The following is a 14,951-nucleotide window of genomic DNA, read 5'->3' as shown; positions in this document are numbered from 1 at the left end:
TGGCAAGGAAATTGTATCAGAATACAGAGCTAAAAAATCTCCAGGGTTTGGGATCATTCATTTGCTGCATCATTCTGTAGTGATTGAATCTGCCATCAAAAAAGGTGAAAAAGACAAGAATTCACTCAAATTTGCCTCCAGGAAAGGACCATATAGGCTACTTGACAACTTTGGCAATAAAGTCTTTCAAAGTCCATGCTTACTGCTCATATCTTTATCCACCAATTCTATATGGTGCAATACCTCCCCGACTGCATTATCTACAAGCTGTGGACTGTAGTAGTTATTATCTCCAACTACTTTTGGATGCAGAAGATGCATCAGTCACCTTCTTTGTTCTGTCTATGGGTCATTTGATTCTGTTTCCCATACCCTCTGAGACTTAATTGTGGTTCGATGCATTGCATGGCTTAGAGTGAGCAGTATATGCAAAGAAGTCCACAAGAGGTTGGTAGACCTCCCTTGTTTAGGAGATAACATATTTGGTGAAAAACTGAAAGAGTCGCTCAGATAAAAGATCAGAATGCTGCATTTCAATCTCTCTCGATGGCTCCTGAACAGCCCTCTACTTTGAGATGCTCTTTCTTCATATATAAATGATTGTACTTCCACAGACGTCTTTACCAGGCTTTTCAACAGTACCGTTTACCGCCTCTTCCAGCCTAATATCAGCAGCTGCTTCCAGCCAGACCTCAATAGCATGAACGCCATCAGCCTGAAAGCCCACAACAGGCCCAGCTCAAGTCTGGGCCCAATTTTCTATACCTCTAAATAAACCTTACCCCTCTTTTCCAGTAGGGGCCAGAATCCAGACCTTTTTTGAAATGTGGTGTCAGATAACCAAGGACCTCTGAGCCCTTAAAATTATGCAGTCTGGATAATTTGCATTTCTCCCAGCTACCAACTCTCTCACAATGTATGACTCTCAATCCAGATCTGTCTCACCTGGTGCAACTTTGCCTAGAAATGTAATCACTTCTTCAACAATGAGCAACAGAGCCAGTCCCTGCATCCCAATATGGACAGGGCTTGTACTCTTGGTATTTCTTCATCCCTAAGAAGTCAGGAGGAGAGAAATTCAAATGAATTTCCTCAGTATGATTCTCCCTTACATACAGAAGGATGAATGGATGTGTGCCCTAGATCAAAAGGATGCATATGCTCACATACCCAACTATCCTTTCCATTGGCAATACCTTCATTTCGAGGTGGATTCTTCCCTCTATCATAACTTCCATTTGGTCTGTTGACACTCTGAGAGTTTTTATAAAATGCTTTGCAGTGGAATACAAGTTTTCCCATACCTCAATGACAAGCTAGTCAGGTTGAGCTCTTGAGAAGGAGTGCTCCATTTCCTGCACAAGACAACTTGGTTTTTACAGTGCTTGAGTTTTCTTGTCAACTTTGAAAAGTTGAATCTAGTATCTACTCAAAGATTCAAATTCATCAGGACTTGGATAAACTCACTGCAAGAAATAAGAGCAAACACCATAAGATCACTCATTCACAAGCTACTGTCCTCTCCACAATTGACAGCCAAAATGCTCCTGGTAGTATTAGGACATATGGTGGCAGCCATCCATATGGACCCACTCACTTACCTTCATATCTGTTACCATTATGGGATCTACATTCTCAATGGGATCAGCTAACTCAGGCACTATCAAATGTGGTGAAGATTTCCAGAACATGAAGCAAGAATTGCAGTGGTGCAGTGGTCCAGGAAGGAGTTCCTCTTCGCATATTCCTCCTGAAATAACTCTATAGGGACAGATGCCTCTACTAAAGGTTGGGGTGTTCACACAAGATCCTTTCAAGTCCAGGGCACTTGGTCTCTTGAGGAAAGCTACTTTCAGATCAATGCATTAAGGGCAATAACATTTGCTTTGCCAACATTCGCTCATCTTCTTCAGAAAAGAAACATTGATTCAAACGGACAATCAAATTGCCATGTTTTATGTCAACAAACAAGGAGGCACAGGATCATGACCTCTCTGCCAAGATTTGGAATTGGGCAGTCAAGAATGGTGCTGTCCTCCAAGCCACCTATCTTCCTGGGATCTACAACATGCTGGTAGATTGCATCAGCAGAGTATTTCATCCACACAAGTTAAATACTTAAGCAATCACTAGCAAACTATTTAACTTACAGGGTCTACTATCAAAGGATCTAGTATTTGCCTCAGAACAGAACAGAAATCTAAATCAAATTTGCTCAATTCTGCCTAGCAATCTCTGACCAGCTCAGGATACTTTCCTGCTTGATAGGGGAACAAGTCTCATGTATGCTTTTTTGCTAATACCACGGATTACCAGAACAGTGCAGAAACTTCTCCAGGACCATGCTTGTTTGATCCTCATAGCCCCAGTATGACCCAGGCAGATATGGTTTGCAGGTCCCCTGATCCACCCTCTCGATATTTTTAACAATCCATCAGGCAGCTGTCCTCTCTCCCAATATCCCTTCACCTGATAATTTTTTTAAGTCTCTCTGATTCCCTGTCTACCCACTGTATTATTTATTTTAAAGTCTCTCTGAACCCCCTCCTGATTTCCCTTCCACCTATGGAAAAAAGTGAGAAACAAAAAGAATTCCCTCCAGTCTCACTTCCCCAATCAGAGAAAATTCTTTTTCACTCAACGCACAATAAAGCTCTGGAATTTGTTGCCAGAGGATGTGGTTAGAGCAGTTAGTGTAGCTGGGTTCAAAAAAAGGTTTGGATAAGTTCTTGGAGGAGAAGTCCATTAACGGCTATTAATCAAGTTGACTTAGGGAATAGCCACTGCTATTAATTGCATCAGTAGCATGGGATCTTCTTAGTGTTTGGGTAATTGCCAGGTTCTTGTGGCCTGGTTTGGCCTCTGTTGGAAACAGGATGCTGGGCTTGATGGACCCTTGCTCTGACCCAGCATGGCAATGTCTTATGTTCCATCCATTCAGTTCAAAAAAGAAGTAACCTGTGGAGTCACCCCTCCACTCCCCACCCTCAGAGTCCCGCCTCACCTTTGGAAGACCCCCCCCCCGCCCCATCTTCCCCAAGCTCAGCCAGGAAGAGGACATGATCTTACCTCCTCGTGCCTTGGCTGAATTCTAAGTGCCAGTAAGCTTTCAGCTTAGTATTCATTTATTCCTTGCATCTTCTTCAGCCAATCTCTCTCAAGTCTCTTTATGCTAATTTTGAAGAGCCAGTTAACTAGGTATATATGTAATATTGTCCAAAAAGGTGAACAAATCTATTCCCCTGTGGAAATACCCTGAAATCCCTAGAAAGTGCAGACTGTGTAATTCAGTGGCAGTCCCCTGAGTTATCCAGTCCTAGAAGTGACTGTCTGTTTATCTCTATGACTGTCCCCTAAGCCACCCAGTCCTACAAGATGATTCATTATTTATTCATTTAAAACTACTTATATTCCACCAATCTTGGTGGATAACAATAATACATACACAGTCATGAGCAAACAGACAAACATATGAACAAAATAACAAAAATATATTCTGTATTCAGACCCAAGTGGTCCATCCAGTCTGCCCAGCAAGTTTTTTTTCTTTTAGACTAATAATTACTGCTTCGTGCATGTTACCCCTCCCCTATGCCTTCTGTTAAGGGTAGTAATTGCTGCTCCATGCAGGTTACCCTCCAGGCCTTTTAATTCTCAAGGTTTTAAAGCTATGGGCTTAATCACTAGATCAAACTGCTGACTCACTGATAGTTCTGTCCCATTGTATTTCTCCTGGCAGTTACAGCAGGTGCAGTCAGAGGCAGAAGAGCTGCGCGTATCCAACCGTCACCTTCAGCTAAAGGTGAAGGAAATGAGTGATGAGCTCCATCTCCATGACGCCAACAGCTCCATTACCTCAATTCAGTCTGAGATTGAGCAGACCATGGATTCTGAGATGGAGCACCAAGGTACACTCAAGGTGAGAATGGGTTGCAGGGGAGTGATGTGCTGATGCCAGAGGGCCTGTATACAGAAAGGCACAATAAAGTAGGTTCATGCACTGGAAATTGTATAAAAATTACAACATTGCTCTAGCAGAAAAGCACAAAGGATCATGACCCTGTAAAGAATTGTAGAGAATGAAGAAGTTGTGATCACCTAGGACATTCCCATTCCCACTTATGAGAAGCTTAATGCAAGAGAACTGAACATTATGGTAAAAGAGAAAAACACAAGAATGGCATTGCTAAATTAGCTAATAGAATTGTCAGCACTAAGTAAATCGTATGGAGAAAGAGAAGATCCTCAATACCTAAAAATGCAATCAAAGGCCAAGAAAATGTGGCAGAAAGTTACTGAAATAGTCTCAGTTGTATTGAATGCCACTGACCTGATTAAAAAGAACTTCCAATCACAGGGTTAGATATTGAGAGGCCAGCAGATAATACTTATCTGGCTAAGTTACAAGGATATTCAGTGGCAAGACTATGCCGCTGAATATCTGCATACAAATGGGACTTAGTTGCATAACACTTATCTGGCTAAGCTTAGATCTGCTCAATGGCATGTCTAGACAGCCACATAACTTATGCAGCTAAGTCCCAATATCGCTACATAGCCAAATAAGCTATCTGGCTAAGTAGCGCCACCCTCAAACACCCACTGCCCACCCGCCTTCTATCCAGCTAACCAGATAACCGGATAAGTGACTTATCCAGCTGTCTAGCAGCTGCTGAACTTGAGCAGATATTCAGCTGCTGCTACATAGCTGGATAAGTCCTACTTATCCGGCTATCTGCTGGTTGCATATCGGACCTTTGGTATACTGCCTGTACATATTACATCCTATGAACTGAAAGTTCTTTTGTGCACAATGCTATTATTGAGAAGATCTCTAGCAGTGAATTTGGGAGATTGATCTCATTGCCACCCTGCCATCAATGTATGTGCAAAAAATACCATTTCAAGACACTATCCCATGAGAATAAGATCACACAACTTGGGCTCCTTAAGATTTTCAAAATAGAATTTCTTCAAATAAAATATTTCATAATCAGTCAGTCCACATATCTGCATGCAATCCATTCATATCTAATAATTTATTAACATAGTAAATGACATCAGATAAAGACCAATATGGCCTATCCAGTCTGCCTAGCAGCAATTTGTCTACTTCATATGGAAACCGGCACCCACTTCCCCTATCCCAGCATCTTTCTCTCAGTCTTTAAACGTACTACCTCTGCCTTATAAGGATGTAACTGCCTCTCTGGCAGGCTACCCCATGCCTTCTAGGAAGCACAATATACTGTTATGCTTCACCTTGCTAAAACCATGTTGACTCTTCCCCATTAGGTCATGTCTAACCAAATGGCCAGTGAGTTTGTTTTTAAGAATGGCTTCTACCATTTTGCCTGGTGCCGACGTCAGACTCACTGATGTCAGGCTCACCTGGTTTTAGTCTGTCCAGAGCGTGGCTACTAAAATGGTCAGTGGTCTTCATTCCTAAAGCATTTAGGGAATAGACTTAAAGATCTAAAAATGTGTATCCTAGAAGAAAGGCAAGATAGGGGAGATATGATAGAGACATTCAATGGAAAGGAGACTCTAGAACGAGGCGGTCATGAGATGGAGTTGAAAGGGGGTAGTAATATTAGGAAATATTTCTTTACAGAGAGGGTGGTGGATGTGTGGAAGAGACTCCCAGTAGAAGTGGTAGAGACCAAAAACAGTATTTGAATTTAAGAAAGCATGGGATAAATACAGGGGATCTCTAAGGAAGTGATGAGAATTATAATGCTAAATTAATTGACGGATGAGCAGACTGGATGGGCCATACAGTCTTTTTCTGCTGTCATATTTCTCTGTTTCCCAGATCACCCCTGGAGCCCTTTTTAAAAATTGACATCACATTGACCACCTTCAGGAATCATAGCTGTTTTAAACAAAAAGTTACAGATTACTAGTAGCGAGTTACCAATTTCAAGTTTTACTTCTTTTAGAACTGTGGGATGGATGCCATCCAGTCCCATGCTTTTTTGAATTCTGTTAAACACCAAAGATTATATACATGTATCCAAACATCATTATAAGCTGTCTATCCATCCAACCTTAAACCATTACCTATCCAATAAAACATCCAGCAATCCAGCCATCTAACCATGTATACATTAATATTTCTAACTATATATTTATCCACTTAGTTATCTTTCATATATCCATTTATACATCACATAGTAATTCATTCATCCATATATCATTAATTTCCAAACCTTCCAACAATAATTTCTGTCTATTCAATTAATATATCCATCAATTTATCCTTCCACCTACGCATTTATTCCTCTTTCCACCTTCCATCTTTCTGTATATTTGCCTATCTATGCATCCATTTTTTCAATTCATCCTCCATCTATGTACTCACTAGCATTCCAATTACCCATCTATCTATTTTCTAACACAGTTTACCAACCAATTAGCCAAGTCATTTTTCTTATTTTATCCCCTTTCCATGGACTTATTTCAGGATATGTCACTTGGCTAGCAGTATGCTCAGGGAGAGGTGTACCTGAAGAGACTAGATGAAAGATGAGCCCAGGCTGATACAACCAGGCCTAGCTTGGGAGAGGTCTCAGCATGCAGCTACAGCAGTAGCACTGGAGCAGGACTGCAGAGCAGGAACACTGGAACAAGACTGGATGCAGAGCAAGAACACTGAAGCAAAGAACAAGGCACTGGATTCTTCTATCTACAGACGCCACTAATTCCAAAGGACATACCCCAGGAGACTGTTGTACCAGCAAAGGTGTGTCTCTGTTGCTGTCCTTATATACCTTCACCAATCCGAGTACATCCTTTGCTGAATTAATGAGGCTTTCTGAGGCCATGTTTAATTCACTGTTAACTGGAATGTAAATATCCCCTGGCCTTTGGTTGACTGCATCTCTCATGGCTCCTCTGCAGCTTCCCAGTTTCTGCCTACCAGGGTTGCCGGTTCAAAGTCTTTTGGCATCTTCCTCCCATGCGTGGACTCTGGACACCCTCAAAAGTCCCTGGAGTCCCAGACCCAACCCAGAGAGGCACAGGTCAGAGCAGGCATGGGGGTCTGATTTTTCCAGGCTGCAATCAGAAGTCTCCAGATGACGTGTCCCTGGAGTCTGGATCTGTAGATGAATCAGGGCCTGGTCTGGAATTCGAGACTGGAACTGGAGTTGCCAGGAGTGGAGACACTGGATCAACTGGAGATAGACTTTCTGGTGTGGGAACTGGACTTGCCAGGAATGGGATCAATGGAGCGAATTAAATCAGAAACTCTGGTGCTGGAGCTGACTCAGAAGTGGTCTAGAGGAATGGTACGGGAACTGGTCTTGGATGGAATCCTAGTGGCAGGGGCAAGTTCCTTCAGAGTAGCCAAATGTAGGTCCTGGAGAATGGCTGCTGGGGTTTTCACAGTATTGTTTTATCTGAAGCAGCTGGAATAAGCGGAACCAAATTCACCAGTCCAGGCACTGGAGCTCCTATGACAGCTGGATCTGGATTTTCTGGTGCAGGAGCTGGAGCTGTTACAACAGCTGGAGCTGGATTCACTAGTGCAAGAACTGGGTTCACAGATGCAGGGATAGGATTTGCTGGTGCCAGAGTTGCTAAGAACAGTGTTAGAATCGCTGGAACAGCTGGAGCTAGGACAGTCCAGAGCAGAGAGAGCCAGAGTCATCGGCACAAGAGCCAAGTTCACGGGCAAAGGACTGAATATGCTAACATTGGTGGAACCACTGGAGAAGCTGGTACAGGAGTCTCTTGAAAAGCTGGAATATCTAGGAGTCACCGGAGAAGCTAGTGCAGGAATCGCTTGAATAGCAGGAGTCACTGGAGAAGCTGGTGATTTATGCGGGGCTGAAATGCTGAATAAGGAGCAGGAACACTGGAATGGAACTGGATGTAAAGCAATAACACTGAAGCAATAAACCAGACCTTGGAGCGAGGACTGCAGAGCAGGAACTGAGGATCAAGGAACAAGGCCAGATAAGCAGAAGTTCCAGAAGACGACGTGTCCCAGGTAGGGATCTGCTGCTCTCTTTATATACTGTCACCTATCAAAGCACAACCTGTGCTGGACCAATGAGTCTAAGACCCTGGTAACTGAAAGGTAAACAGGGGTGGACTGCAGGAAAATATCAGCCCAGGGGAAATTTTTCAAAACCAGCCCATGGGGTAATTGACTCCCTCCTGCACTTTCTCTGCAGCACGCGTGTCAACAGCTCTCATAAGCACGCCAAGTGGACTCTGGAACCTGGCAGAATTAAGCCCAAATATCTCCAAAATAAATTTCACATTTTTCCTAAATAACTAAGAAATAGAGCATACTTTAGACCTGCAGTGAGTAAACAAAGCTGTAGACCCCGTTCCATCCATTCAAATCATAGAAATGAAATGAAACATAGAAACATAGAAATGACGGCAGAAGAAGACCAAACGGTCCATCCAGTCTGCCCAGCAAGGTTTTACACTTTTTTTTTCATACTTTTCTGTTACTCTTGTCCCTTTAAATAATTTTTTTTGTTCTATTTCCCTTCCACCCCCGCCATTGTAGATAGCAGTGCTGGAGTTGCATCTAAGTGAAGTATCCAGCTAATTGGTTTGGGGTAGTAACCGCCATAATAAGCAAGCTACTCCCACGCTTGTTTACCCAGCCTCTGCAATTCAGTCCTTGTTGGTTGTTTGAATATAAATCCTCTTTTCTTCATTCCCCCTGCTGTTGAAGCAGAGAGCTATGCTGGATATGCATTGAAAGTGAAGTATCAGGCATTTTTGGTTTGGAGTAGTAACCGCCGTAACAAGCAAGCTACTTCCCTGCTTTTATGTGGATACAAATTCTTTTTTCCACATTTCCTCTTGCCATTGAAGCATAGAGCAATGTTGGAGTCGCATTAACCGTGTGAATGTTTATTGAATGAGGATATTCATCTCCAGCTAGTAGTCGTCATTCCCGCAAGCCACCCCCATGCCTCTTCTCTTCATTCACATCCTCTAGACTTTATGGATCCACAGTATTTATCCCACGCCCCTTTGAAATCCTTCACAGTTTTGGTCTTCACCACTTCCTCCGGAAGGGCATTCCAGGCATCCACCACCCTCTCTGTGAAGAAATACTTCCTGACATTGGTTCTGAATCTTCCTCTCTGGAGTTTTAAATCGTGACCCCTGGTTCTGCTGATTTTTTTCCAACAGAAATTGTTTGTTGTTGACTTTGGATCATTAAAACCTTTCAAGTATCTGAAAGTCTGTATCATATCACCCCTGCTCCTCCTTTCCTCCAGGATGTACATATTTAGATTCTTCAATCTCTCCTCATAAGTCATTTGATGAAGACCCTCCACCTTTTTGGTTGCCCTTCTCTGGACCGCCTCCATCCTGTCTCTGTCCCTTCAGAGATACGGTCTCCAGAACTGAACACAGTACTCCAGGTGAGGCCTCACCAAGGACCTGTACAAGGGGATAATCACTTCCCTTTTCTTACTCGATATTCCTCTCTCTATGCAGCTCAGCATTCTTCTGGCTTTAGCTATCGCCTTGTCACATTGTTTCGCCGACTTCAGATCATTAGACACTATCACCCCAAGGTCGCTCTCCTGCCCCATGCACATCAGCCCTTCTCCCCCCATTGAATACAGTTCTTTCGGATTTCCACACCCCTTATATATGACTCTGCACTTCTTGGCATTGAATCTCAGCTGCCATATCTTCGACCACTCTTCCAGTTTCCTTAAATCCCGTCTCATTCTCTCCACTCCTTCTGGCATGTCCACTCTTGCAAATCTTAGTGTCATCCGCAAAAAGACAAACCTTACCTTCTATCCCTTCCGCAATGTCGCTCACAAAGATATTGAACAGGACTGGTCCCAACACCGACCCTTGCGGCACTTCACTCAACACCGCTCTCTCTTCAGAGTAAGCTCCATTTACCATCACACATTGTCTTCTATCCGTCAACCAGTTTGCAATCCAGGCCATCATCTTGGCACTCACTCCTAAGCTTCTTATTTTATTCACCAATCTCCTGTGCGGAACCGTATCAAAAACTTTGCTGAAGTCCAAGTAGATGACATCGAGTGCTCTTCCTTGATCCAGTTCCTTTGTTACCCAGTCAGATTTGTCTGACAGGATCTTCCCCTGGTGAATCCATGCTGCCTCTGGTCTAGCAACACATACACGCAAATATCCTGGTCTGGCCAACCAAGCAGCTCTTGAACTAGTGAAAGTAATGAGACAAGTAATGCCAGCCAGTGTCAGACACACACACACATGCTCACCTCAGTCACACAAGCAGATTTATAGATTGTAGAAACTTTATATACACTGACACACAGTCTCTTTCTCAGACACTTTCTTACAGACACACAGATAAACCCACACACTGAGAGCTAGAGTGTGTGTGTGTGTGTGTCAGAGACACCCACACACGCACGCACCCTCTGACACAGACAAAGTGCATGTATAGGTATTTGTCACTCTCTGTGCGACACAGACACACAGACACATTCTCTCTAATACGCTACTGTTGTGCTGCTGCTTATGTTCTCACACAGTGAGTGCCCCCACCCCAGCACTACCACATCATAGTTTAAAGTTCTTGCTTGCTGCCAGCCCGTCCTCATTCTGCAGCAGCCCCCTCCCTTGCCCAATCCCACTCTGAGACTCGCTGGTTCCACAGCTAACTGCTCCTCTCACAGCTCAGTCCAGTCACCTCAGACAGAAGCCTCCCCAACACTGCACAGGTACTTCCTCCGGCTCACTCTCTCCCTTCCTGTGCCTGGAGCTGGCCTCCACTTCTCCCTTCCCACCACGCCAGTGCATGCCCATTGATTACATGCTACACAGTCTGTTGCTTTTATGGTTCCCCAGGCTCGACTCTGCCTACCTACTCCAGGGGATAGGGGACCAGAAGTGATCCATACTTTTCCCCTGGGCTTATAAAAAGAAAAACGTAAGTCTTGGCCGAGGTGAGGGAGAGCACCTAACCCAGCTCCAGATGGGAATCCTGCTTTCTCTTTTGGAGCCAGTGCAGCCAGGGCTGGTGCAAGGGTAGTTTATGATAATAGATTTTACATGAAAAAGAACATTCGAGATACAGTCTTCTAAGGTAAAAATATCACTTGCAACAAGTATATTATTTACATGCACTACTATGGTACCAACCAGAAAACTCTGCAAAACAGTCACCTGCACCCATATGGTGTTACAACTTATTGTAACAGGTGGTGGATAAGGGCTCGGACTTCAGAAAGGTTTGAGTAAACTCAATAGCAATATAGTAAACCTCCCATATGAAAACAGCACTAACTGCCAGCACTCAAACAGTAATAACCTTACCTATGAAAAGGCAACACTGCAAATTTTACATCGGACCCTAAAACACCTATTAGAAAAACAGAACAAGCCGAGTTGTTATGAATCCCTGCACAGAAACTACACGCCATAGTTCCCTCTAAACTGAGCATATGAGTGATTGTTCATACATTTTAGAGCATTGCGCACAGGTTTTACATGATCACGCACATAAATATTTCTTTGTGCTATATACAGAAATAGAACACTAATGTTGGTGCTGAAAAATTGTATTAAAAAATTGTTGCTCCTTCCTTGAAGGGAAGCATTGCTGCACACTAGCAGAATACCTCACTTCAGTCATGTGTAGAACACAGACAGAACCTCACCAAGTAGAAAATAAAGAGATGATAAAGTATAAATAGAAACATGCAAATAAAAACTGAACTTGAAACCACAACAAGCCAGACTTTGTATGGAATGGAAAGACAAATATCATTCCTCACTAAACATCAAACAATAACATCAAGAAATGTAAAGTATCAAACGTAATAGTAAAACCAAACTCATAAAAAGAATGAATATTTCAAAATAGCTGATGAAAAGAACATCCAATAATTATGAACATAACTTTTTTTAAATTTCCCAAACATCAATAAAATATTTCAAACTAGTAGACACAGTAAACGATATACAATAGTTAAAATTAAAGCTAAAATAAATCCTCTCCTCTCCGTACATGGGAACTTTAGGTACCAGTCATCCTGAGATTGTCATGGATTAGTAACGAGTGGGAGACATGTACAAACTTTCTTCTCTGTCTAACACAATGTTCATTCTCATACAAACTCACTTATATTCTCTCTTACAGACATGCTCACTAGATCACACGCTCTCTCTTATACATGCTCACTGGCTCATGAGCTCTCTTTCACAGACATTCTCACTGTGTCCCACACTGATGCTCTTGTTCACACATATGCTCACTGGCTCACTCATGCTCTCTCATATACATGCTCACACACATGTTCACTGACTTGTTCTTGCTCATAAACATTCTCACTGCTCAATCGCTCTCTTTTACACTCACACTCAGGCCTACTGGCTTAAACAGTCCTCTTGTTCAAACATATGCTCATTGGCTCACTCATTCTCTCTTGCTCACAAACATGCTCTGGTAACCACAACAAGCCTAACTGTATTATGCAGTACAACAATGGAAAAACTGAAACATAATCACTCCTTACAAAACATCACACAATAAAATCAAGAGATATAAGACATCATTCATAATATTAAAACCATGAAAAGAATAAAATGTCAAAATAGCCACCAAACATAGGGGGTTATTTTCCAACTCACGTTATGGTCTTTTTGCATGCGTTAAGAACCATAACACATGGTGTGATGCTAATTTTGAAAAGGGGGAAGAGTTTGGTCAGAATGGGCTCACACAGTTTTAACTACAGCTTTTTCATTGGCATTAAGCTGTACAATATGCCCAAAGAATAGGAATGAGAGAGAGAGAAAGTGTGAGTGAGAGAGACAGAGAGAGAGAGAGACTGACTAGCTATAAAGCATGTTTAGTAGTTAGCTATTTATATCTCTATAGGAGGCCCCCCTAGTAAATCGAGGTGAGGCTTAGATAGTAGTGTAGGGGTTAGGGGCCATTTTGACATGCAGAGTGAGATGTACGAACAGAACAGTACACTCTTGTGAAGATTTGACATCCTTCGGAGTGAGGCAACTCACACAAAGATGAGATTTGTACAATGTTCTCTGAATCTAGCTTTTCAAGATTCATGAGAGAGCACCTGATATGTATATGAGAGAGAGAGCACCTGTATGTGTTCATGAGGGAGTGAGAGTCTGCATGTGTGTATGAGAATGTGAGAGCCTGCATATATGTATGAGAGAGAGACTGCATGTGTGTATGAAAGAGAAAGAGCCTGCTTTTCAAGCTAGGTTGAGAGAACATTGTACAAATCTCATCTTTGTGTGAGTTGCCTCACTCCAAAGGATGTCAAATCTTCACAAGAGTGTACTGTTCTGTTCGTACATCTCACTCTGCATGTCAAAGTGGCCCCTAACCCCTACACTAATACCTAAACCTCACCTTGTTACTAGGTGGGCCTCCTATAGAGATATAAATAGCTAACCACTAAAAGGGCCTTATAGCTAGTTAGTCAGTCTCTCTCTCTCTCTCTTTCTCTCTCTCAGTGGTTGCAGGTAGGAACTGCAATAATTGTGGTATTACAACAAAGAGCAAAAATGTTATCACACTCTGCAGAGTAATACATATGCAAAGCACTAAGATAGTACACATTGCAATAAATAGGCTATTATCATAAAAGACATCCCTCTTCCTTTCACATGCAATAGTTTGATGAGTCTAGCCCATAGGGAGCTGAATATTCAAAGCGCATTCAGTCCTACTTAGCCAGATAAGCAGGACCTTTTTGGTTAAGTAGCAGCCACTGAATATGTGCTTATGTTTAGCAGATGCTGCTTAGCCACATAAGTCCCTTATATGGATTAAAGGTTAGCTGATTAAGTTCTGGGTGGAGCGACTTAGCCCCATAATTTATGCAGCTAAGGAGCAATATTCGGTCTTGGCCACATAAGTTAACCGGCCACGTTAGATGGTTATAACAGATGCATTGGCACTCTCACTCATACACATGCAGGTTCTCACACACACATTCAGCTCTGTTTCTCATACATACATGCCAGGCTTACACATGCAGGTTCTCTTTCTCATACTCTTCCGAAGGCTCTCATGCACACATACAGGCGCACTCTCTCTCATCCACATACAGTCACTCTTTCATACATATGCAGGCACTCTCATTCATATATGCAGACTCTCTTTCATACACATATGCAGGCACTCTCATTCATATATGCAGACTCTCTTTCATACACATATGCAGTCTCTCTCTCATACATATATGCAAGGCTCTCACGTTCTCATACACACATGCAGACTCTCATTCCCTTATGAACACATATAGGTGCTCTCTCTCTCATATACATATCAGGTGCTCTCTCATGCAAACACAGGCATTCTCATGCACATTTGCAGACTCTCTCTCTCTCTCTCATGCACACATGCAGGTGCTCTCTTCTCTCATATACACATGCAAGCTCTCACTCCCTCATGCACACATGCAGGTGCTGTCTCTCTCTCATACACACATGCAAGCTCTTTCTCTTATACAAACACACACACACACACACACACACCTCTCAGGCATCCTCCTTTCTTCTGGGCCTTGGCTGCACCCATGATGATCCTTATTTAGTGCAGAACGGAATGTAGAAGGAGGCAACCCTGCTACTGCCAGATGTGTCTTTCTGCAAACCCTGGGCCGTAGGCCTTTCTTCTGGCCACGGTGATATGGGCTCTGTCGCGGACCCACCAAGATCTCCATCGGGCCGTTACAAGTTGGATTCTGTTGCAGCTCCATCAAAGGCCTTGTCCCAAAGCAATCTCTCTCAGCAGGAACTGAGATGAAGATCACGTGACCAGTTCGACCAGCCCACCGGTTAATGCCTGATCCCCGGATAGGCCAATCTGCCCCTGAAGGTAAATATCCCCTTGCCTTTGCCTGATTCTGATCTCCCATGATTTCTCTGACATTTCCTGGCCTCTGCCTATCAGGGTCACCAGTTCAAAGCCATGT

General features: G+C 43.0%; 1 protein-coding gene across 1 annotated transcript in view; it reads left to right on the top strand.

The window, feature by feature from the left end:
• The window catches only part of BICDL2 (BICD family like cargo adaptor 2), a 160,991-nt gene that overhangs the window by 101,340 nt on the left and 44,700 nt on the right, over positions 1–14,951 (top strand). The window contains exon 6 of the mRNA XM_029606788.1: positions 3,740–3,919. Coding sequence (XP_029462648.1) covers positions 3,740–3,919 — 180 coding nt within the window. The remainder of the gene's footprint in view (positions 1–3,739; positions 3,920–14,951) is intronic.

This window comes from Rhinatrema bivittatum, chromosome 6, assembly GCF_901001135.1.
Source record: "Rhinatrema bivittatum chromosome 6, aRhiBiv1.1, whole genome shotgun sequence".
In the NCBI taxonomy this organism is placed as follows: domain Eukaryota; kingdom Metazoa; phylum Chordata; class Amphibia; order Gymnophiona; family Rhinatrematidae; genus Rhinatrema; species Rhinatrema bivittatum.
This window is presented reverse-complemented; position numbering and strand designations above follow the sequence as displayed.